The following is a 23,235-nucleotide window of genomic DNA, read 5'->3' as shown; positions in this document are numbered from 1 at the left end:
TGCTTCAAATAAATATTTCCTGAATCTGTCCGTCAGAACAAAGCTCTGATCGTTTCATGTTTAGCAGCATTTTAAGGTAGCGCCAGTATTTGTCTCCCTGCTGTAGCTGTACAGTTAATTCCTCCCTAAACTCCCTGAACTTTACTCTTCATTCCACGTTCTACTTCTACTGCGCTACATTTCAGAGAGAAATATTGGACTTTTTACTCCACTACATTCATCTGTTACAGCTTTAGTTACTAGTTACTTTAGTTACTCCGCTACATTCACCTGTTTCAGCTTTAGTTACTAGTTACTTTAGTTACTCCGCTACATTCACCTGTTTCAGCTTTAGTTACTAGTTACTTTAGTTACTCCGCTACATTCATCTGTTACAGCTTTAGTTACTAGTTACTTTAGTTACTCCGCTACATTCACCTGTTTCAGCTTTAGTTACTAGTTACTTTAGTTACTCCGCTACATTCATCTGTTCCAGCTTTAGTTACTAGTTACTTTAGTTACTCCGCTACATTCACCTGTTTCAGCTTTAGTTACTAGTTACTTTAGTTACTCCGCTACATTCACCTGTTCCAGCTTTAGTTACTAGTTACTTTAGTTACTCCGCTACATTCATCTGTTCCACCTTTAGTTACTAGTTACTTTAGTTACTCCGCTACATTCATCTGTTACAGCTTTAGTTACTAGTTACTTTAGTTACTCCGCTACATTCCTCTGTTCCAGCTTAAGTTACTAGTTACTTTAGTTACTCCGCTACATTCATCTGTTCCAGCTTAAGTTACTAGTTACTTTAGTTACTAGTTACTTTACACATTAAGATTTCTGCACACCAAACACATGTAGTTTATAAAATCTCATGTTTGATTCTAAAGTAAACTAGCCGACAATATAACGGACTACAAGTCCAGCTGAGATGATGAGACCATTAAACACACTACTGGTTGGATCCTTTACTCTTTCTACAATAGGAGGATTCTTCTTTACTTTAATTACTTTAACTACATTTTCCTGATGATACTTTTACTGAAGTAACATTTTCACTGCAGGACTTTAACTTGTTATAGAGTGTTTTCACAGTGTGTTGTTAGTACTTTTACTGCAGTAAAGTATCTGAATACTTCTTCCACCACTGCTTCCTGCTACCTGTTGACCCCTGACACCCCCGCCAAGATCTTCCCTTGGCTGGAATGAGATCTTAACAGAAAAGCTAGCTTAGCTTAGCTTTGATTAGCAGGCAGCTAATCCTACAGATGTCACACAGAATGTTACCTTCTTTGTCGCACAAAGACATCGACAAACCATCAAAACTATTTTTTTTATTATTGATTCAAATGATGACTACCTAAGAACATTTTATAAATTAATTGAAAATAATAATGATACATGTTCCACAATACATTTTTACAAAAAAAATGTTTTTATTTGTTCTACTCTAACCAGTATTTTTATATCACACTTTTATTTCTACATTTCTACTTTCATAAATGTTTTTTTTCTGCATTTAAATGTTTATTTCATTATTTTTACAAACGTTGAAAAAATAAGTAAAAAATAAAAGTAGAAATTCCTTCATTAGTAAATGTAGATTTGTAGAAAGTGAAGCAAGTGGCAATAATTATTTATTTCTGTTAATTTAAGCATTAATTTACGTACACTGTAAACCCAAATGCTCAAATTAATTAATTGGAATAAGTACTGTCAACTTACAGTTTGTTAAAGGACAAATCTGTCGCAAAATGACCCTACGGGGTTAATAACACATGTGTACCGAAGTCGACCGTTCTCTGGGATATGTTTTCATGCTAATCGAATGTGACCAGTTTTAGCGCAAACCGCTAATTAGCTTATAACGCTAGTCGTCGGGGCATGTGTAAAGTAAAAATACATCTCTATTTCTACACAGCAAGCCTCAAAATAGCCCCACACTTCCACGGTAGCATAATGAGGGTCCCTACATGTAAACCCAAGCATTGAGAACTTTCTAAGTGTACAGACAGATTATTACAAAGATAGTTTATAAAGACGGTAACGTTGACGTATACAAGCAGGCGCCGTCTCGGGAAAACCAATCGAACGACTAACGTCGTGCATATATCTTAATAAACCGATATAATTCAATCAGGAGAGACTCCGTTGCAGATATGCAAACATTTAATAAGAGAAACCAAGTACATACACATAAGTATTTGGAACATAAGTAGTTTTGAAGATTAGTCTCCATTGGAAGGGTATCTACACAATGCTTTGGTTTAGGAAAACCAAACGCATCCCCCAATGGAAACCAGACACTGGTGGCGGCGAGGGAAGCCGCGGACGAACAAGAGCCGACAGCCGGGAGAAGACCGAGAACGCCGTCCAAAGGCCGGGAGGAGAAAGGGGAGGAGAAAGGGGAGGAGGAAGGGGAGGAGGCGGGTCGCGCTGAAGTCTGAAAACAACTGACAGAAGCAGGAGAGAAGACAGCTTTAAAACACGGTAGTCGGCTGTGATTGGTCGGAACACAAGTGCCAGACTCTAATTGGTTTACACCGTAACACCCACCGCCCAGCTGACAGTAAAAGGGGGAGAGACCACAAATAGAATGAATTTACGCCGAGCTCCATTTCATGCATTTCCATGTAATTACATTTCATAAACGTAATTCCTATCGACCCTCCCCCACGGGCTCCCCTATCGAAACTCCCCCATGGGCCGTGGGGGAGTTCAAGTGACCTCTCAGCTCACGTTTTTCGGCATTCGGCGTTCGACTGGTCGTTTTCCCAAGACGGCGCCCGCCTGTATACGTGAACGTTACCGTCTTTATAAACTATCTTTTTAATAAACTGTCTGCACACTTACAAAGTTCTCAGTGCTTCTGTTTACATGGAGGGACCCTCGTTATGCTACCGTGGAAGTGTGGCGATATTTTGAGCCTCGTTAGTGGTGGAGAAATGCCGATTTATTTTTACTTTCCCCTCTGCCCCGACGACTAGAGTTATCCCAGAGAACGGTCGACTCGGTACACATGTGTACGTGTTACTAACCCCTAGGTACATTTTGCACCGGATTTGTCCTTTTTAAGAAGTTCTACTTACTTAAATTGTATTATTGAGTTGCGGTTAATTAAAACGATTGAGCAGGTCACTGCAGGGCATAGCAGGACGTTTCAGTCTCTATATTGTGGGTCACCACACAACTGCAAATCAGTTAAGTCCACAAGTATAACTAGTATAACGAATACTTAATAACAGGCCCAAAGTCTCAAAATAAACAGTCAGTGCAGTGGGGGCTGGACTAGGCTAGACTAGACTTAACAGGTGTAGGGACACACTTATTTGGGTTTACAGTGTATATATTGATTGTATATATTTATTTTGTATTAACTAGTTTGAATATACAGTACGTGTTTGGGTTTTTATTATTTCATCCATGCATTTACTTTTTGATTAGTCAGTTTTGGTTTTAACAACATTTTAACAGATCTTTGTGCAACCGGTTTTAGGAAGTACTTAGAAGTACTTTGTCGTACCCAGCATGCTCCCTGGCTCGTACTGCAGATATTTTCACGCACATGCTCTTCTCACCCCCCTCCCCAACATGGCTTCCTGAGGTTGGTTCAGGCCTCTGGCTGAGTTTACATGGCGGTTAACTGCAGACTATCACCATCTAACCACAGCCTGCGCTGGTAGTTCTGAGTGAGCCGTATTACAGAAACTTCTTAACCTGCAGATCCCATCTGAACTCTTTTGTTACCATGGTAATTTGAATTAGAACTTGATATAGGAAATAAGTAGGTGATGCGCCGAATCCAGGAGGCTTTGGATTCGGCTGAATGTTGGGCTTTTGGACGGGGTTGGGTTTCTGCTGAACCTTAGAACCGAACCCTACGCTGTCACGCCGCGCGCTAGCCTGCTCGCAAAGCCGTCCGTTTAGTGTGAAATGTTCTGGGGACGGAGACGCATTCGGAAGTGTTGGGTACAATGACGCATTCATTTTTAATTTTTTTTTTCTCTAAGGCACAGGTCATGTTTTGAAAAGCTCTGTCCTGTAGCTTACTAATGTAAATGAATAAAAATGTATACAAAACTGTGATGATCTCAGATACGTTTTATGAAGAAGTTGTTTTGTGTGTGTGTGTGTGTGTGTGTGTGTGTGTGTGTGTGTGTGTGTGTGTGTGTGTGTGTGTGTGTGTGTGTGTGTGTGTGTGTGTGTGTGTGTGTGTGTGTGTGTGTGTGTGTGTGTGTGTGTGTGTGTCCTGCCCTGTGGGGATAGTAGAGATTATTGTGGATTTGTTGGCATCTGTCGCTCAAGAATTATATACTTTATACGTACTTTCGTACTTTATTTTATTTTAACGAAATTGAGCTCGAAGTTTAAAAAAAAAAAAAAAAAAAAAAGTGATGGGTACAAAATGACTCATGACGAAATCTGATAGATACGTCCCCATCGAAATCGATGCCTATGGCTGGTCGCCGTGGTGACGGCGCCGTTGGTTACGGGAAGGTGTTTACGTAGGTGTAGCGTTCAATGCAGCAGGCTGGGAGGAAGTGGACATGGATCTGGTGAGCAGAACAAGTTGTTGTTTGGCAGAACTTTCAGTCAAAAGAAGACCAGTCAAGTCCAGCTACATGTTCAATTTAATACAATACCAAATTGGAAGGAAAAACATTTATGTTTCTGTAATACGGCCCCAGAAGATTTTCTCTCTTATTTGCTGATAAAATCTTCAGATTTCCAGTAGAAACGCTTCAGCAGCAGCCAGAACTGGAAGATTTCCATTATATATATATATATATATATATATATATATATATATATATATATATATATATATATATATATATATATATATATATATATATATATATATTGTGTTTCACGTCTAACCAGCTTGTTTGTTTTTGTCTCTACTCTGTTTCCTCCCCATGCCCTCACTTCACTGGACCCTCTGTCTGTCTCTCTGTCTGTTTCTCTGTCTGTCTCTCTGTCTGTCTCTCTCTCTGTCTCTCCTTCTTTGTGTCTCCAGAAGAGTTCAGGCTCTGAGCTCCAGGAGATCATGAGGAGGCGGCAGGAGAAACTGGCGGCCAGCACCTGGGACTCAGGGGTGGAGTCTTTTGACGAAGGCAGCACCCACTGATCTCCACACGGCTCCCTCCCTCCCTCCCTCCCTCCCTCCCTCCCTCCCTCACTCCCTAACTTCCTGCTTCCACTCCATTTTTTTATTCTTTTCATTTCTTTTATCGCACTCTTGATCCTCAGGAGGCTGCGTCCGACCACGCCCAGTTTCTGGAGATCATGCGGCGAAGGCAGGAACTCTTCAGCTCGTCTCCATAGAAATCCTATTTCAAACAACAACTAGCCAGCCGACTGACTGACTGACTATTGGAAACCCAGAGAGAATATTCTTCCCGTTTGCCTGGAGTTTGTGCGGACCCTTGTTGGGACTGTGGAGGAGTTTTTGTTGCTGCTCAGTAGCAAAGCGAAGCCTCTCAGTGTTTAATGTTTGGAGAACGGCTGCTAGTTCTGCAGCTTCGGTTTGTGCCTCTCGTGGATCGTTGCGTTAAAGTCCCAGATCATCGAACAACAACACGGCTGCATCTCCACCGCTACGTGGACCGTACCATCTTAACCTCGCAGCGCACGTCTCTTCTCTCCATCTCGTTCTCTGGGAATTAAAGCTGCATTCAAGTGCAGTCGGATACGTTGACATCTAGACTCGATCTGACGGAAAACGGTAACTGTGAAGTATAAAATCTACATTGGGAGGAGGAAGGGGGGTGTTTAAGAACACAACAGGGGCATAGAAAATGGGATTTGTGCAGAAAAAGCACAAATTGTTGCATAAAAATTCACCAGAATGCAGGAAATGAAGTGTTTTGAAGCTTCAAATTTCCTGGCAGGCGACACCATACATACATACCTCAATTTCTAGTATTGTCTAAAATGTCTTCATCCTGAGAGAACGACGTACTTTAACTCGTGATCTCGAGAATAAATGACTCAAGTAGCAAACACTCTCGGCCGTCATGTGACAAAATATAAAACACTGGAATAAGTATACCTGATAAAACTTCAGAAGAACATTTCATAATATCTTGTGCAAATAATATACAAAGTTTAACTTGTGTGCAAGTTAGGTTAGATACAGTGGTGTGGTCTAGTGGGTATACTGTACTGTGTATATTGGCCAGAATCTGCATTTGGGGGAGGGAGGGGGCCATATTATAATGGGGAGGGGGGTCAGGGTGTCCTCCTCCAGGGAGGCTTTGAGCAACAATGACTTCATTTCCTGCATTCTGATACATGTTAACGCACCAATTTAAGGTGGAAATCCCTTTATTTAGCCTATGTGGAGAAGAAAAACACAGATGACCATTCAAATTATATCAAAAATATAATGGAAAGTATGTTGTTGCGTGAAATAACCGATCGTATCGCCAGCGAACAAGATTTTTCAGGACTTTGTGTCGAGGATTTGAAAACGCGATAATACTGTGACAGGCCTACGTGTTGATCATCGAACATCCGAAGATTGATCTTTCAGAAAGCAGATGTTAAAGTGCGTGACTTGAATGTAAAGATGATAAACGCGAGACACAAACGGGTTTGTAGTTCTGATGGTATGTGTACAGGAAACAGAAGTGAATGTTTGAATATAGAGTTTAGGAACCACATGAATAGACTGATATAACTGTACATTTCAGATTGTTTTGGCCAAGAGAATTGTGATATTCATAGTGTATGATCTTTTTTGTTTTATGTTTGTATCCAAAGCTTAAATAATTTAATATAATAGATGATAGAAAAAGCAACAGAAGTGAAGATGCTTTTCTTGAAATGCACAATAACTTTATAATAAATGTCTCTGTGATTTAGAGTTAGTGACGGGATCACAGACAGAGATGACGTTGTTAGATTTGGCAAATCTGCATTTTGCACAATAAATAATAAAAATGTTAATGTTTCTGTGCAGAAAGCGAGTGAAGAATCAAAGCTGAAATGATTCAGAATCACAGTTAATTCATCGGCTGTAAAAAATCTGTCTTCTGACTTTTTTTTTTTCGTTAAGACGTCGTACAAACACCGAAATGAAAATGAATGTATTCTGCCGACTCAGCGATGCTCCAACTTAAAGGTGTTCTTCAGGCTCCGCCTCCAGCAACAGGTAGCATCACGTGTCCCATCTGCAAAATTACAAATCCCACTATGGCCACGCCAAGTCCCGCCCTACGAAACAGCTCGATTGGTTGGGGTTAGGCCTTTGACCTCGAGTGGTTAAGGTTAGGATAGCCGATTGGTCAGGGGACAGGACCTGAACCAATGGGATCACGTTACCTCACGTTCTCATGGACGCCTGGCCAATAAATGCTGTTGAAAGGGAAATCGGAACTGGCCGGGGTGATGGAGTCAGAGAGTTTAAATGTCGGGGAAAGCAAATATCTGTTTTTAAGATGTGCTAAATTCCTACAAAACATTCCGAAACGCGTGTAATGTTTTGAATCTGCAGAAATTTTTGAACAATACAGCAGATTAGTTAATTAATAATTAGAATATTTACATGCATAAAGACATTTGCTTGCAAAAAACGCACAAATTGTTGCAGAAAAATTCGCCAGAATGCAGGAAATGAAGCATTTGATGCTCCCAGCGGTTGTAATTTGTCCCCCACCTAATGTTGTAGCACACGTTTTTGCTAGATAGGTGAAGTTCTAGGTGTGCATCTTGTATTTATGTTCACTAAAGCGCTCGTTTTGCCGCTGACAGACTCCGATTATTATTCTAAGTGTCTGACAACATTATGGGATGGATTTGTAAGGAGTCTGTCAGCAGCAACAAGAGAACTTTTAGTGGACTCTAACTGCTGCTGAACATTAGTCCTGTAGGGTTACATCACAGCTCGGTTCACAGCTGCTGGTTACAGCGTTCTCGCTCAACACTGGACCAATGTCAAAGATTGTTGTTCCCATCAGTCATTTAGACACAAAAACCCATTGGAAAATAGGATTAGTCATTGAGGTTAGCTTAATGGCAATAAAGAAAGATTCAAATGTATATGTACAGAGAACAAGCTGTATATATTGTACAGTTCATATACCAATATCTACAGATAGAAAAACTTATATTGATAAAATAAAAGGAAGTTGTAAACCGTGAAACTATCAGCGCGGGAAGAACAGTGAAGTAACGTGTGCAGGTTGAGTCTTTGGGACATTGCAGCAGCAAAAATAAATGTAATGTTTGTTAAAGTAGAAAGAAATTAGAAATAATTAAGAAATCAAATAGCAGAGGGGAGTGAGTCCCAAATATAATTTTTAAAATGTACAATGTAAGGCTCTGAAATGTTAGAATAAAACATCAGTAAGTAAATAATAGTTTTGCACAATCTAATAACATGACTGTTTTGATCAGTTTGTAGCAGCAGCTTGTCCTTTACTTAAGGTTATATAAAATATAAATATGCTTTCATGAGATGTACAGATATCAGCCAATACATTCTTTACTCACTGTGGCATCGATTGATTGTATTGATTTTGTTTTCCACTCATGCATTTAAAGGTGCTCTATGAGATCCTGAATGGTTTCAGCGCAATTTCATTTTTGTCTCAAATGGTAGGCATCTCTCCTTGATCCGCCAGCTGCCTGGTCCCTGAACACACCGTGGAAAAGCCCGGTCTCGGGAGACAACACGCGTCGTAAACGTCAAAAGAACACTAGGGGCACAGGCTGTGCACCAAAATACAACACACCCCTCCAGCCAATCACCAACAAGATGGTTGAGGGAGGGGGTGGGGGTTAGTAACAGTTAGTCAGTTAGTCATGACAGTTACGGAAACATAGGGGGGGGGGGGCTTGCTCTGTTGAAATGAAATTTACTTGGAACGTCAACAGAAGGGACGTCCTGTAGGAACTCATGGTGCACCTTTAAGTTTCTCAGTCTAGTGGAAAGGATTTAAACTGTGGAAAACTGAATGTTTGTGTGAAGTGTAGCTCGACACTGTAATCCCACTAATGATGATTCAAGCTCCGTAGTAGTTGTTGCTGACGACAGAGTAACGTTTGCGTATTTAGGGAACTGTCTTTGTTACCCAAACAGCTCTAGAAGCCAATCGGAAAGAAATTGTTAGCGGGAATTATCTACAAACATGTATTTGTATGTGTATAGCTTTCATGGTGCCTTTTCTATATAAATCTGCTCATTCTGCAATAAAACATTCATAAAAATAATTTCCTGTCATCGCTGAGTTTGTTTTTCGTCCTCCGTGGCTTTGACGTCTACAGGAAGTGTTCCTGAGGACAAACCGAGTTTTGTGTGGCTTGATTTTGAACATCAACACTATTTTGATACGGACTGAAACTGCCGAGCACTGAAACTTGTCTCTGAAAGTCTGGTAAGGTTCATCGTTTTCTTTACTTAATCTTTGATAAAGTTATCCATACTTTACTTGCTTGGAAAGAGAGGGATATTCAGTTGGTTGCAGTCTGCAACCTTACCACTTACTGTGTGGGGTCAGCCCTATGTGTTAGGAGTTTTCTTAAAATTATGCCCTATGTTCCCACAGTTCTAGGACATTTTCAAAATTAGGTTTTGTGTTCCTACATTTCCCTTCAATTTAGGCCCTATCCTCCCACAACCTTTTTTAGGGTTAGGGGGATAAAATCTGATAGAAATTTATTAAAAAAAAAACTAATGTGGGAACATAGGCCTAATTTTAAGAAAAATTGTAGAAATGTGGGAAAATTAAATATGAAAAATGACCATAAAAAACTGATCTAAAAAAAACAAAAAGAAGAAATGTGGGAACATAGGCTGTAATGTAACCCTACAGGACTAATGTTCAGCAGCAGTTAGAGTCCACTAAAAGTTCTGTTTTTACTCAGATTATATTCTATTATTCAAAATGTCTGACAACATTATGGAAAGGATCCCTTAGACACTTAGAATAATAATCTGAGTCTGTCAGCAGCAACAACAGAACTTTTAGTTGATGGAAATTGATTGAATTAACATTACATTACTGCTTGTTTCTTTTTTAATACTGGACCAATATGTCAAAGATTGTTGTTCCCATCAGACATTCAGACACAAAAACATGGGAAAACAGGGTCCAGGTGAAAAAAAAAAAAAAGTTTTTTAGTTGCCCTTTAATTTGATTATTTTTTGGTAGAAGTTGATGCTTTTTTTTTAAACTATCTAGAGCACCAATACAGGCTATAATCTATAGAAAATAACCACAATTTAAATCCCAACATTGGTCAAAAAATCCCAATTCGATGTTCTCATATCATTCAGGCATAGAAATAAGGGTTAAAAAAGTAGTTTTTTATGGTGTCATGAATGATGTTGGTGCTAGTATCAATTGTTTTAAAGGCCTTTTTTTATATTTTGTACATAGGAAGCAAAACCAGGACAAATGTAACTGCAACATTTTATTTTGTTCAACACGCACACACACATTAAAACTATGTGACGACGATCTGAGTACGAGATCATCCCTCAAATTTTAAGTGACACAATGCACAAGAATGGCACCAATGACGTACAAGTGTTGACTGGACACACACTAAGCAAGAGAAAGAATTGTAGAAGAGTGTACAGTGCTGAGCTTTCGGACATTGTCTGCAGGTTTTCTGTCAGTTTTTTATCTTGTAAATCTTTTTGACAGTCGTACCAAAGTGTGTTTCTCTGCGTCCACAGACGAGTTCTCCCTGTCGACGTTTTACCAAACAGCCGAGTCTCCGAACGTCTAACAAGGGAAACGTTGTCGTGATGAGAGAACTTCAGGCTCAGGTAATGATGAGTCACATATACAACAACTTTAAAAAAAAAAAACAAAAAAAAAAAAAAACTCTAAAGCAACATTTCCACGAGAATTACTGTGTAATGACGAGTAGAAACAGAATAGTTAAGCAGTAGTAGTATGTACAGTACATTTGATATCTTATAGTGAACTGTAACCACTTTCAGAACCAACAAACCGGTAAAGACTTCAGGAGTTTGATCCACGAGGCCACATTGACGAATCCTTTTACAAGTAGGGATGCACCGAATCCAGGATATTGGGCTTTTTGCTGAACCTTATAATTTGTTCCCAGGGAACCGAACCCTACGCTACGCTGGTCGCCGTAGTGACGGCGCCGTTGATTACAGGAAGGTGTTTACGTAGGTGGAGCGTTCAACGTAGTAGGCTGTGAGGAAGTGGACATGGATCTGGTGAGCAGAACAAGTTGTTGTTTGGCAGAACTTTCAGTCAAAAGAAGACCAGTCAAGTCCAGCTACATGTTCAATCTGTTCAATGCTGATTGGTCTGGTGGTGGCGAGGACCCTAAACTATACACAACATGGCCGCCGTTACAACATCTGGTCTGAAACATCTGGAAGAATACGAGTTGTTCATGAAGGAATCTCCAGACAGCAGCCAGAATGCAGCAACTTCAGGTACAGCAAAGGAAGGACAGTCCCTGTTTACTTCATTCATGAGTTTACTGGGTTCATGGACTGAGGATGGGAGGAGGAGGCAGGATTCGGTTTCGGGAGAATCTCAACCAGGGGATTTGGTAGTCGGCCAAACCCCAAAAATCTGGATTCAGTGCATCCCTATTTACAAGTCAACACTGAAGTGTCAAACGGCTTTTTTACACACATTCTTTGACTTCTTTCAATCTTTTACAAATTGAAAACATGGTGTGGTCAAAATAACACAAATGGCAGTCGGAAGCGGCTTTTCTTTTTTTATGAAATGTTAGTATTTGAGATTTTTCAAAAATTAGCAATCAGAAAAAAATTAGGGCCTATACATAATTTTGAAATTAGTTAGGACCAAATTTTGGTTCATAACGAATCACTTTAAGTGTCCAACGGCCTTCTTTACGCACATTTGATTTCATCAAAACATTTTTTACAAATTAGTTACACTTTTACACGCTTTTTCTTTAATTATTTGGTTGTAATAAGAGCTGTGATGAATCCCAATTCTTGAGATTCTTAATTTAGAAACTAATTTATATCCTTATGTTGCTTCTTATTTATGCAATGTGTTTTATTCAGGCAAAAATACTTATATGACCGTTTAAGACAATATAAAACACTGATGATTTTGCCAATTTTAGTTAATTTAAACTGAATGTCTGTTTAATAAAAACTAAACTAAGCTTTTCAAAAACTAAACTAAAATTTATTTTTTGAAGGAAACAATTGATAATCTGTATTGATAATTGCCATTTATTTTTTTTATATGAACACAATGATGCACAAACCTGCTTGTTATTTAGAAAGTGGTTTAAAAAAATGTTGGTGGAATATGGAAATAAGATATTTTACTGCCACATTTAAGCAAAATTCCCTCCCACTGACAGCAGTGTAAACTGAAATAGGCCAAATATTACAGATTTTGATTGGGAATGATTGTTGGCAGCAAATTTAAGGTAAAAATCAGATGTAATGTTTTATTGAACCTTCAATGCGTCCTCTGTGTGGGGACCAAAAAGAAAAGCCGCTCAGCAACTCTCTGCTCTTATTTTGGCGACATCCTGAGTAGGATTGGGCATCGAGAACCGATTCCTACTTGGAATCGTTTGGAGGATTTGGTTTCACATCTGATCATTGGTTCCCAATTTAATATGCGCAAGTTTTGGTTGCCGTAGCGATCAGGCGCTTGTTGGTTTGCAGCCTTGGAGCACAGTAAGCAGTGCTCTAGTGGGGCTTTATTTAACGTTGAAAAAGCCCCGTCAAACTGCAACCCACCTTGGAATCAAAATAAATGTTTCCTCTTATTTGTGAAAATAGGCATATGACCCGTTTCAACTCCACCACTCAAAGAATCTGAATGGAGAATCGATGAGAAGGAAAACCAGAATCAAAAGGAAGAATTGGAATTGGAATCAGAATCGTTAAAATCCAAACGATGCCCAACCCTAGTCCTGAATGGAGTGTAAAACTTTGGGTTGAATGAGGCCGACCACTCATCTGTTCAGTAGAAATTCTCTACAGTCATAAAGGAAGTGAGAAATGTGGAGTTTTCTTTTGCCCTTCAAGTGGAAAGATGGAAAATTACTAAATGACTGTAAATAAGTTGAGCGGATAACTAACAGACTGATGCTTTCAGAAAATGGCTAGATAACTATTTTCTGTACAGTATTCGTGTGTTTAAGACAGATATTCAGACGGCCCGAGCCACGATCGAACTGAGGGAAGCTTCAGGCCACAAAACAACCAAAACGTGAGGCTTCATTGTTCATTTTTTTTTAAATCACACTTTAAATTCCAAAATATTCCTCTTATATTTTAGTTGTGTTATCCCCAAACTGAACCGAATCAAATAACAAATATAAATTGCAGTGCACTAAATATTGGGATTACTTTAAACAAGTTTACGAATGTTGGTGAACTGTTGGTGGTGCCAAATAACATTTGTAATTGATTTGTAATCCGAACAAACTTTGGGGGGCAGTACAGAATGTTTTGGCATTGGGGCAATATACCAAATTTTATCCATGAAAAGAAATTGTAAGATGACAAATGTTTCGGTCGTAAACAAAATATGCACCCATACAAAGAAATGTATGGGTGCAATTCCCCCTAGGGTCCTTTGCACCATGACCTCGAGTCAAACACCAACCCAGAAGCTTTTTTTCACCTGGGTCGAACATTGGGAGAGTTAGCGTTATTAGCTGAATAGCTTAGCGCAGGGGCTAATGGATCCAGTGATGTATCTCGTAAGTTACCCCACTAATAATGCCCAAAATGATACCAAACGTCTACAGTAGTACATATAGGTTATGTATTACTAAAACGATTGATTGGAAAATTTGTAAGTACACCAGAAGTTTATGTAAATAACACTTGCCTGTTGGCTTCCCGTCTCTGCTGCTGCTGTTGTTGCTGCTGTTACTACCGGGCAGTAAGACGAGTGCTTAGGGCCATCTACAAATAACTCTCCCAATGTCCAACCCAGGTAAAAAAAGCTTCTGTGGGGGTGTTTGGCTTTATGTTTTGATGTACTCTTTTACACCTTTGCTTTTATACGTATGTATACTGCGAACAAAATCTTTTACCTTTTTTACTCGTATTACATTTTTTTACTGGTATCTTATATACGATCTTTATGTAGGCCTATGTATTATCTTATTCTGGACCGATAAGAACTTTTTTGATGATGTGCGATAATGTGATGATGTGTGACTCTACTGCAAACAAAATCTACCTTCGGGTATAGATAAAGTAATTTGAACTTGATGGTGCAAAGGACCCTAGGGTGAAATGACTCCCAACCATCACTTTAAGGGCTCTGAGGTACATTTTGGAATTGTAACCTTTATTTGGGAGCATGCAAAATGTAAGGTTTAATCCAAAAAATCATCAGGGTGCAAAACCAAAAATGTTTTTTTTTTTTATCATAAATCTTTTTCTGTCCTATATAATATTTTGGTATTTGTAGCCACTTATACTTCATTTTGTAATGAAAACATACGTATGGGGCACAATACAATATGTTGGTGTTTTGGGATGCTGTACCAAATTATGGGTTAACAAATTGCTATAATTTGCTATAACAAAAGCAGGGAATGTTGCATTAACTACAGTTTTTTAAATGTTTTATATTTACACTTTCTAGATAAATTTTTGAGAAGAGATGCACCTTTTTATGTGTTAGAAATTGTACCTGGGGACTCAAAAAGGCTCGGGCCGGCCTGCAGATATGTTTCTGTCCTTTTTTCCCAAATTCAGCAACAGAAAGGGAAACTCGATATCAGGTCTTGATATATTTTCTTAGTGGTTTTGCTTCCAAACAGGGTTGTTGCAGCCGATGAGATCCTGAACCTCTGGGGGGTCAAAATGTCTCTGGTAGTCTAAAGTTAATCTACGTCTTCAGATCGAGATCCTCCGTTAGAAAGAGCCCACAGGACGGGACGAATATCGAGCGACATGGCTGCACATTTCTCCACAGTCAGAAGCAGCGGCAGAAAGTCTTCCCTTCTTCTGTCAGCAGGTCAGGCAGCTCCGAGGCCTCAGTGCAAATACAAACTACAGCTCTACAACCACAGTCTCTAAACTGGCCTCCGACGCGCCCGACCGCGGCGGGACGGCAGCATGGGGATCGTCTTCCCACAGAAAGGCCTTCGTTCCCTTCAACTGTTTTTGTGCCCTTTACTCCTTGTGCCCAGACCCAGCAAACATTCAGACGTTTAATGGTTGATTCGACGGACAGAATAAAAAGTTCGGACGCAGTCGAGCAGCATTTTGTGAAATCGGTACCAAAATACTTTTATGATAAAACACTTTCCCAAGCTGAGATCTGGAACATTCACCTCGTTTGAAATGCAGCAAAAGTGTTCCTAATTTTTCGATTAGGTGACAGATATATTTTTTTAGTTTGATGGTATTACGTCTTCGACCCAGACATTAATCATGCTTGGAGAAGCTTTCCAATCGTAATGTTTTTTTAAAAAACTGCAACTTACCAATCAAAAATCAGCTTCAACGTTACGAAATTTTGTGCTCATTTCCCAGAACTTTACTGTTCGTCGAATGCTTGCTGGGTTCTCTAGTAGATATCTGTGCAGCAGTCCTGGCAGTTGGTTAGCATGTTAGAACAGTTGGTGTTTTTACTAATCAACATGTTGTAGTCCATGTTCAGTATGTTCGGCAGTGAGTAACGTACCAATCTACTGCCTTTGATTCTGACATTGCAAAATGCCAGGAAAGCTGCACTCTGCAGGACGGTGAACACTATCAACGATGCTAAAAAACCTAAAACTAACGAATGATAAATTATGTTGGAAGCAGAGGAAGAGGCCAGTGTGCTTGCTGGTTTTTCAGCTACTCCTGAGATTAAAAAAGAAATAAAAAGAAAAACTGCGGACTCAGTTGCACCGACTCATCACCGCAATAAGGACGGACACAGTGTGGACAACCAATCACAGAACGGAGCTCGTTAACCTCCGACTCCTCCCACCCCACGTTGACGCGAGTCAGTCCAGTTCAGAGGGCAGGGTTGTGGTTCAACATGTTGGTCAGTCGAAGGCTCCTTAAGGCAAAACTCCATCCCGTGCTTTAACACCAATTCAAACATAAAACTGGATATTTGTTCCCGTCGTGATGTTCTGCTGTTTGTTTTTTGACACTGATGATGAAGCGGATCTTCTTCTGCAGGGAATGGATGCCTTAAGCACAGGAGGTTTGGTGTGTTTGCAGCCTGTAAGCCAAAAGAAATGGATTTTTAGTCACTTTTATAATAATTTTTTTTATTTTATTTTTTTACATACTATGACTTTTTTCGACATTTTTCAAAATACTATACTATGACTTTTCATGACTTTGTTCGACATACTATACTATGAATTTTCATGACTTTTTTAGTCATACTATACTATGACATTTTAAATTAAACCAGAAACGACACATTTCAAAAGTTTGTTTTAATCTGGCATTGTAGGACATACCAGTTATCTAGCATGATGCACTGCTAAGTGTTTGTAGTGAAATGCTTATTTAAAACACCTGTCCACAAGATGCTTTTAAAAAGTACACACACATGATGAATTAAAAAAAATACATACACTAAATAAAGGTGTTTCTACAGTGGTATAAGAACAAGTCTTGAAGCCAATTAATACCTCCGTTGAAAATGCAACACAATTTGTTTATGAATTGTCGTTAGAAACCTGTCCCAGGAATGGTTAACTATGTTTGTTGTGCTATGTACAGTTTGTTTTGATGTGTATTTCAAGTCAATTTATTTATAGAGCACATTTAAAACCAACCTAGGCTGAACAAAGTGCTGCACAAAGTTATATTATGTTATAAAAAACAAAGGAAGACAATCAAAATCTAGACACAATGAACATCCTACAAATAACAAACTTCTATACTAATGTCCCTAAACTAAATCATACGCCAAAGAATAACGATGTGTTTTAAGACGAGACTTGAAGATCTCGGCAGTAGAGGAGGCCCAAATATGAATGAAAAGTTTGTTCCAGAATCTCGGGGACACAACGGAGAAGATCACCCTTTGTTTTCATCCCAGACTGTAGAATAGCTAAAAGGAACTGATTAGACCATCTTAGGTTCCCAGAGGAGTGATGTAGTGTAAGATCAGCAATATATAAAGGGGCCAATCCATGTAATGCCTTAAAAACCATTAACATGATCCAGTAGGTCAGCAAACATTCATTTTGTGTAGCTACATAAGATATCTTGATATGAGTTATATTCTTTGGGTCAAGATTGGTTAGAAGGAAGAATTTTATGGCACACCACCATCTCTCCTGCTGTATGCCTGAAGCAACGTTTTTGGAAAAGCTACAGCCTTCAATAAAAATAGTCTACGAGTTCATTAACAATGTACTGGTGGACTGGTGACTGAATTTATTCACTGTGTTTTTCATGTCATATTTTCAGGTCTTTTCGTAAAAGATGCATTCTTACCATTTTATTAAAAAGGAAACATCCTGAAATAAATGAAAAACAATTTGATTGTGCGTCTGACATTTTTCCTTTCCTTGCCTTGACGAGGACATGAGTATTATGTCCTCTTTAAAAATTCATAGAATAGTATGTCGTAAAAAAATCATCAACAAGTCATAGTATAGTGTGACGAAAAAAATTCATAGTAATGGAACTCAGCGCAAATTCTTTCCGGAAGACTTCTAAATAACTTCAATCACCACCATCTCTTCCTAAAACTATTCAGCTGTTAAGAGGTGTTCACAAAAGAATCATAGTATAGTATGTAATAAACAGTCATAGTATAGTATGTCGAAAAAAATCATAAAAAGTCATAGTATAGTATGTCGCAAATATCATAAAACAGTCATAGTATAGTATATCAAAAAAGGTCATAAAAAGTCATAGTATAGTATGTTGAAAAACAGTCACAGTATAGTATGTCGAAAAAAGTCATAAAAAAGTCATAGTATAGTATGTCGAAAATATAAATAAGTCATAGTATAGTATGTCGAAAATATCATAAAAAAGTCATAGTATAGTATGTCAAAAACAGTCATAGTATAACATGTCGAAAAAAGTCATAAAACAGTCATGGTATAGTATGTCGAAACAGGTCATAATAAAGTCATAGTATAGTATGTCGGAAAACAGTCATAGTATTGTATGTCGAAAAACAGTCATAAAACAGTCATAGTATAGTATGTCGAAAAACAGTCATGGTATAGTATGTCGAAAAAGGTCATAAAAAAGTCATAGTATAGTATGTCGAAAAAAAGTCATAGTATTGTATGTCGAAAAACAGTCATAAAACAGTCATAGTATAGTATGTCGAAAAACAGTCATGGTATAGTATGTCGAAAAAAGTACAAAAAAAGTAATAGTATAGTATGTCGAAAAACAGTCATGGTATAGTAAATCGAAAAAAGTCATAAAACAGTCATAGTATAGTATGTCGCAAATATAAAACAGTCATAGTATAGTATGTCGAAAAAGGTCATAAAAAAGTCCTAGTATAGTATGTTGAAAAACCGTCATAGTATAGTATGTCGAAATAAAGTCATAAAAAAGTCATAGTATAGTATGTCGAAAATATCATAAAACAGTCATAGTATAGTATGTCGAAAATCAGTCATGGTATATTATGTCGAAAAAGGTCATAAAACAGTCATAGTATAGTATGTCGAAAAACAGTCATGGTATATTATGTCGAAAAAGGTCATAAAACAGTCATAGTATAGTATTTCGAAAAAAAGTCATAGTATATCGAAAAAAGTCATAAAACAATCATAGTATATTATGTCGAAGAAAAGTCATAGTATAGTATGTCGAAAAAGGTCATAAAACAGTCATAGTATATTATGTCGAAGAAAAGTCATAGTATAGTATGTCGAAAAAGGTCATAAAACAGTTATAGTATAGTATGTCGGAAAACACTCATAGTATAACATGTCGAATATGTCATAAAACAGTCATAGTATAGTATGTCGAAAAAGGTCATAAAAAAGTCATAGTATAGTATGTTGAAAAACAGTCATAGTATAGTATGTCGAAAAAAGTCATAAAAAAGTCATAGTATAGTATGTCGAAAATATCATAAAACAGTCATAGTATAGTATGTCGAAAAAGGTCATAAAAAAGTCATAGTATAACATGTCGAATATGTCATAAAACAGTCATAGTATAGTATGTCGGAAAACAGTCATAGTAAAGTATGTAGCAAAAAATCATAAAACAGTCATAGTATAGTATGTCGGAAAACAGTCATGGTATAACATGTCGAAAAAAGTCATAAAACAGTCATAGTATAGTATGTCGAAAAAACAGTCATAGTAGAACATGTTGAAAAAAGTCATAAAACAGTCATAGTATAGTATGTCGAAAATATCATGAAAAAGTCATAGTATAGTATGTCAAAAACAGTCATAGTATAACATGTCCAAAAAGTCATAAAACAGTCATAGTATAGTATGTCGGAAAACAGTCATAGTATAGTATGTAGCAAAAAATCATAAAACAGTCATAGTATAGTATGTCGGAAAACAGTCATAGTATAACATGTCGAAAAAAGTCATAAAACAGTCATAGTATAGTATGTCGCAAATATCATAAAACAGTCATAGTATAGTATAGTATGTTGAAAAACAGTCATAGTATAGTATGTCGAAAAAGGTCATAGTCATAGTATAGTATGTCAAAAAAGTCATGAAACAGTCATAGTATAGTATGTCGAAAATATCATAAAACAGTCATTGTATAGCATGTCGAAAAAAATCATGAAACAGTCATAGTATAGTATGTCGAAAAAAGTCATAAAAAGTCATAGTATAGTATGTTGAAAAACAGTCATAGTATAGTATGTTGAAAAACAGTCATAGTATAGTATGTCGAAAAAAGTCATAAAAAAGTCATAGTATAGTATGTCGAAAAAATATAAATAAGTCATAGTATAGTATGTCGAAAAACAGTCATAGTATAGTATGTTGAAAAAAGTCATAGTATAGTATGTCGAAAATATCATAAAAAAGTCATAGTATAGTATGTCAAAAACAGTCATGGTATATTATGTCGAAAAAGGTCATAAAACAGTCATAGTATAGTATGTCGAAAAAAGGTCATAGTATAGTATGTCGAAAAAAGTCATAAAACAGTCATAGTATAGTATGTCGGAAAACAGTCATAGTATAACATGTCGAAAAAAGTCATAAAACAGTCATAGTATAGTATGTCGAAAAAGGTCATAAAAAAGTCATAGTATAGTATGTCGGAAAACCGTCATAGTATAGTATGTAGCAAAAAATCATAAAACAGTCATAGTATAGTATGTCGAAAAACAGTCATAGTATAATATGTCGAAAAAAGTCATAAAACAGTCATAGTATAGTATGTCGAAAATATCATAAAACAGTCATAGTATAGTATGTCGAAAAAGTAATAAAACAGTCATAGTATAGTATGTAGCAAAAAATCATGAACCAGTCATAGTATAGTATGTCGAAAAACAGTCATAGTATAACATGTCGAAAAAAGTCATAAAACAGTCATAGTATAGTATGTCGAAAATATCATAAAACAGTCATTGTATAGTATATTATGTTGAAAAACAGTCATAGTATAGTATGTCGAAAAACAGTCATAGTATAGTATGTCGAAAAAAGTCATGAAACAGTCATAGTATAGTATGTCGAAAATATCATAAAACAGTCATTGTATAGCATGTCGAAAAAAATCATGAAACAGTCATAGTATAGTATGTCGAAAAAAGTCATAAAACAGTCATAGTATAGTATGTCGAAAAATATCATAAAACAGTCATAGTATAGTATGTCGAAAAACAGTCATAGTATAGCATGTCCAAAAAGTCATAAAACAGTCATAGTATAGTATGTCGAAAAAAGTCATAGTATAGTATGTCGAAAAAAGTCATAAAACAGTCATAGTATAGTATGTCTGAGAACAGTCATAGTATAGTATAGTATGTCGCAAATATCATTAAAAAGTCATAGTATAGTATGTCGCAAATATCATAAAACAGTCATAGTATAGTATGTCAAAAAAGGTCATAAAAAGTCATAGTATAGTATGTTGAAAAACAGTCATAGTATAGTATGTTGAAAAACAGTCATAGAATAGTATGTCGAAAAAAGTCATAAAAAAGTCATAGTATAGTATGTCGAAAATATAAATAAGTCATAGTATAGTATGTCGAAAAACAGTCATAGTATAGCATGTTGAAAAAAGTCATAGTATAGTATGTCGAAAATATCATAAAAAAGTCATAGTATAGTATGTCAAAAACAGTCATGGTATATTATGTCGAAAAAGGTCATAAAACAGTCATAGTGTATTATGTCGAAAAAAAGTCATAGTATAGCATGTCGAAAAAAGTCCTAAAACAGTCATAGTATAGTATGTCGAAAAACAGTCATAGTATAACATGTCGAATATGTCATAAAAAAGTCATATTATAGTATGTTGAAAAACCGTCATAGTATAGTATGTCGAAAAAAAGTCATAAAAAAGTCATAGTATAGTATGTCAAAAACAGTCATAGTATAGCATGTCGAAAAAAGTCATTAAACAATCATAGTATAGTATGTCGGAAAACAGTCATAGTATAGTATGTCGAAAAACAGTCATAAAACAGTTATAGTATAGTATGTAGCAAAAAATCATGAACCAGTCATAGTATAGTATGTCGGAAAACAGTCATAGTATAGTATGTCGAAAAAGGTCATAAAACAGTCATAGTATAGTATGTAGCAAAAAATCATGAACCAGTCATAGTATAGTATGTCGGAAAACAGTCATAGTATAGTATGTCGAAAAAGGTCATAAAAAAGTCATAGTATAGTATGTCGAAAAAGGTCATGAAAAAGTCATAGTATAACATGTCGAATATGTCATAAAACAGTCATAGTATAGTATGTTGAAAAACCGTCATAGTATAGTATGTCGAAATAAAGTCATAAAAAAGTCATAGTATAGTATGTCGAAAAAGGTCATGAAAAGGTCATAGTATAACATGTCGAAAAAAGTCATAAAACAGTCATAGTATAGTATGTCGCAAATATAAAACAGTCATAGTATAGTATGTCGAAAAAGGTCATAAAAAAGTCATAGTATAGTATGTCGGAAAACAGTCATAGTAAAGTATGTAGCAAAAAATCATAAAACAGTCATAGTATAGTATGTCGGAAAACAGTCATAGTATAACATGTCGAAAAAAGTCATAAAACAGTCATGGTATAGTATGTCGAAAAAGGTCATAATAAAGTCATAGTATAGTATGTCGGAAAACCGTCATAGTATAGTATTGTATGTAAAAAAAAATCATAAAACAGTCATAGTATAGTATGTCGAAAAACAGTCATAGTATAATATGTCGAAAAAAGTCATAAAACAGTCATAGTATAGTATGTCGCAAATATCATAAAACAGTCATAGTATAGTATGTTGAAAAACAGTCATAAAACAGTCATAGTATAGTATGTCGAAAAACAGTCATAGTATAATATGTCGAAAAAAGTCATAAAACAGTCATAGTATAGTATGTCGCAAATATCATAAAACAGTCATAGTATAGTATGTCGAAAAAGGTAATAAAACAGTCATAGTATAGTATGTAGCAAAAAATCATGAACCAGTCATAGTATAGTATGTCGAAAAACAGTCATAGTATAGTATGTTGAAAATAACATGAAACAGTCATAGTATAGCATGTCGAAAAAAAATCATAGTGTAGCATGTCGAAAAAAGTCATAAAAAAGTCATAGTATAGTATGTCGAAAATATCACAAAAAAGTCATAGTATAGTATGTCGAAAAACAGTCATAGTATAGTATGTCGAAAAACAGTCATAAAATAGTCATAGTATAGTATGTCGAAAAACAGTCATAGTATAGTATGTTGAAAATAACATAAAACAATCATAGTATAGCATGTCGAAAAACAATCATAGTATAGCATGTCGAAAAAAGTCATAAAAAAGTCATAGTATAGTATGTCGAAAAAAGGTCATAGTATAGTATGTCGAAAAAAGTCATAAAACAGTCATAGTATAGTATGTCAAAAACAATCATAGTATAGCATGTCCAAAAAGTCATAAAACAATCATTGTATAGTATGTCGAAAAAAGTCATAAAAAAGTCATAGTATAGTATGTCGAAAAAAAGTCATAGTATAGTATGTCGAAAAAGTCATAAAAAAGTCATAGTATAGTATGTCGAAAAAAGTCATAAAAAGTCATAGTATAGTATGTCAAAACAGTCATAGTATAGTATAGTATGTGAAAAAAAGTCATAAAACAGTCATAG

General features: G+C 36.5%; 3 protein-coding genes across 4 annotated transcripts in view; 2 read left to right on the top strand and 1 right to left on the bottom strand.

Annotated features, from left to right (window-relative positions):
- Window positions 1–5,157, top strand: part of eps8a (EGFR pathway substrate 8a, signaling adaptor) — an 82,287-nt gene extending 77,130 nt beyond the window's left edge. The window contains exon 22 of the mRNA XM_028571243.1: window positions 5,000–5,157. Within this exon, the coding sequence (XP_028427044.1) occupies window positions 5,000–5,110 (111 nt within the window). The 3' untranslated portion in view covers window positions 5,111–5,157. The remainder of the gene's footprint in view (window positions 1–4,999) is intronic.
- The window catches only part of LOC114550445 (NLR family CARD domain-containing protein 3-like), a 689,968-nt gene that overhangs the window by 347,517 nt on the left and 319,216 nt on the right, over window positions 1–23,235 (top strand). The window lies entirely within an intron of this gene.
- ptpro (protein tyrosine phosphatase receptor type O) overlaps window positions 14,758–23,235 on the bottom strand; it is a 54,522-nt gene continuing 46,044 nt past the window's right edge. For both annotated transcript variants that reach the window (XM_028571235.1, XM_028571236.1), the window contains exon 15: window positions 14,758–16,166. The gene's annotated coding sequence lies outside the window, so the exon portion shown is untranslated. The remainder of the gene's footprint in view (window positions 16,167–23,235) is intronic.

This window comes from Perca flavescens, chromosome 23, assembly GCF_004354835.1.
Source record: "Perca flavescens isolate YP-PL-M2 chromosome 23, PFLA_1.0, whole genome shotgun sequence".
Lineage (NCBI taxonomy): Eukaryota > Metazoa > Chordata > Actinopteri > Perciformes > Percidae > Perca > Perca flavescens.
This window is presented reverse-complemented; position numbering and strand designations above follow the sequence as displayed.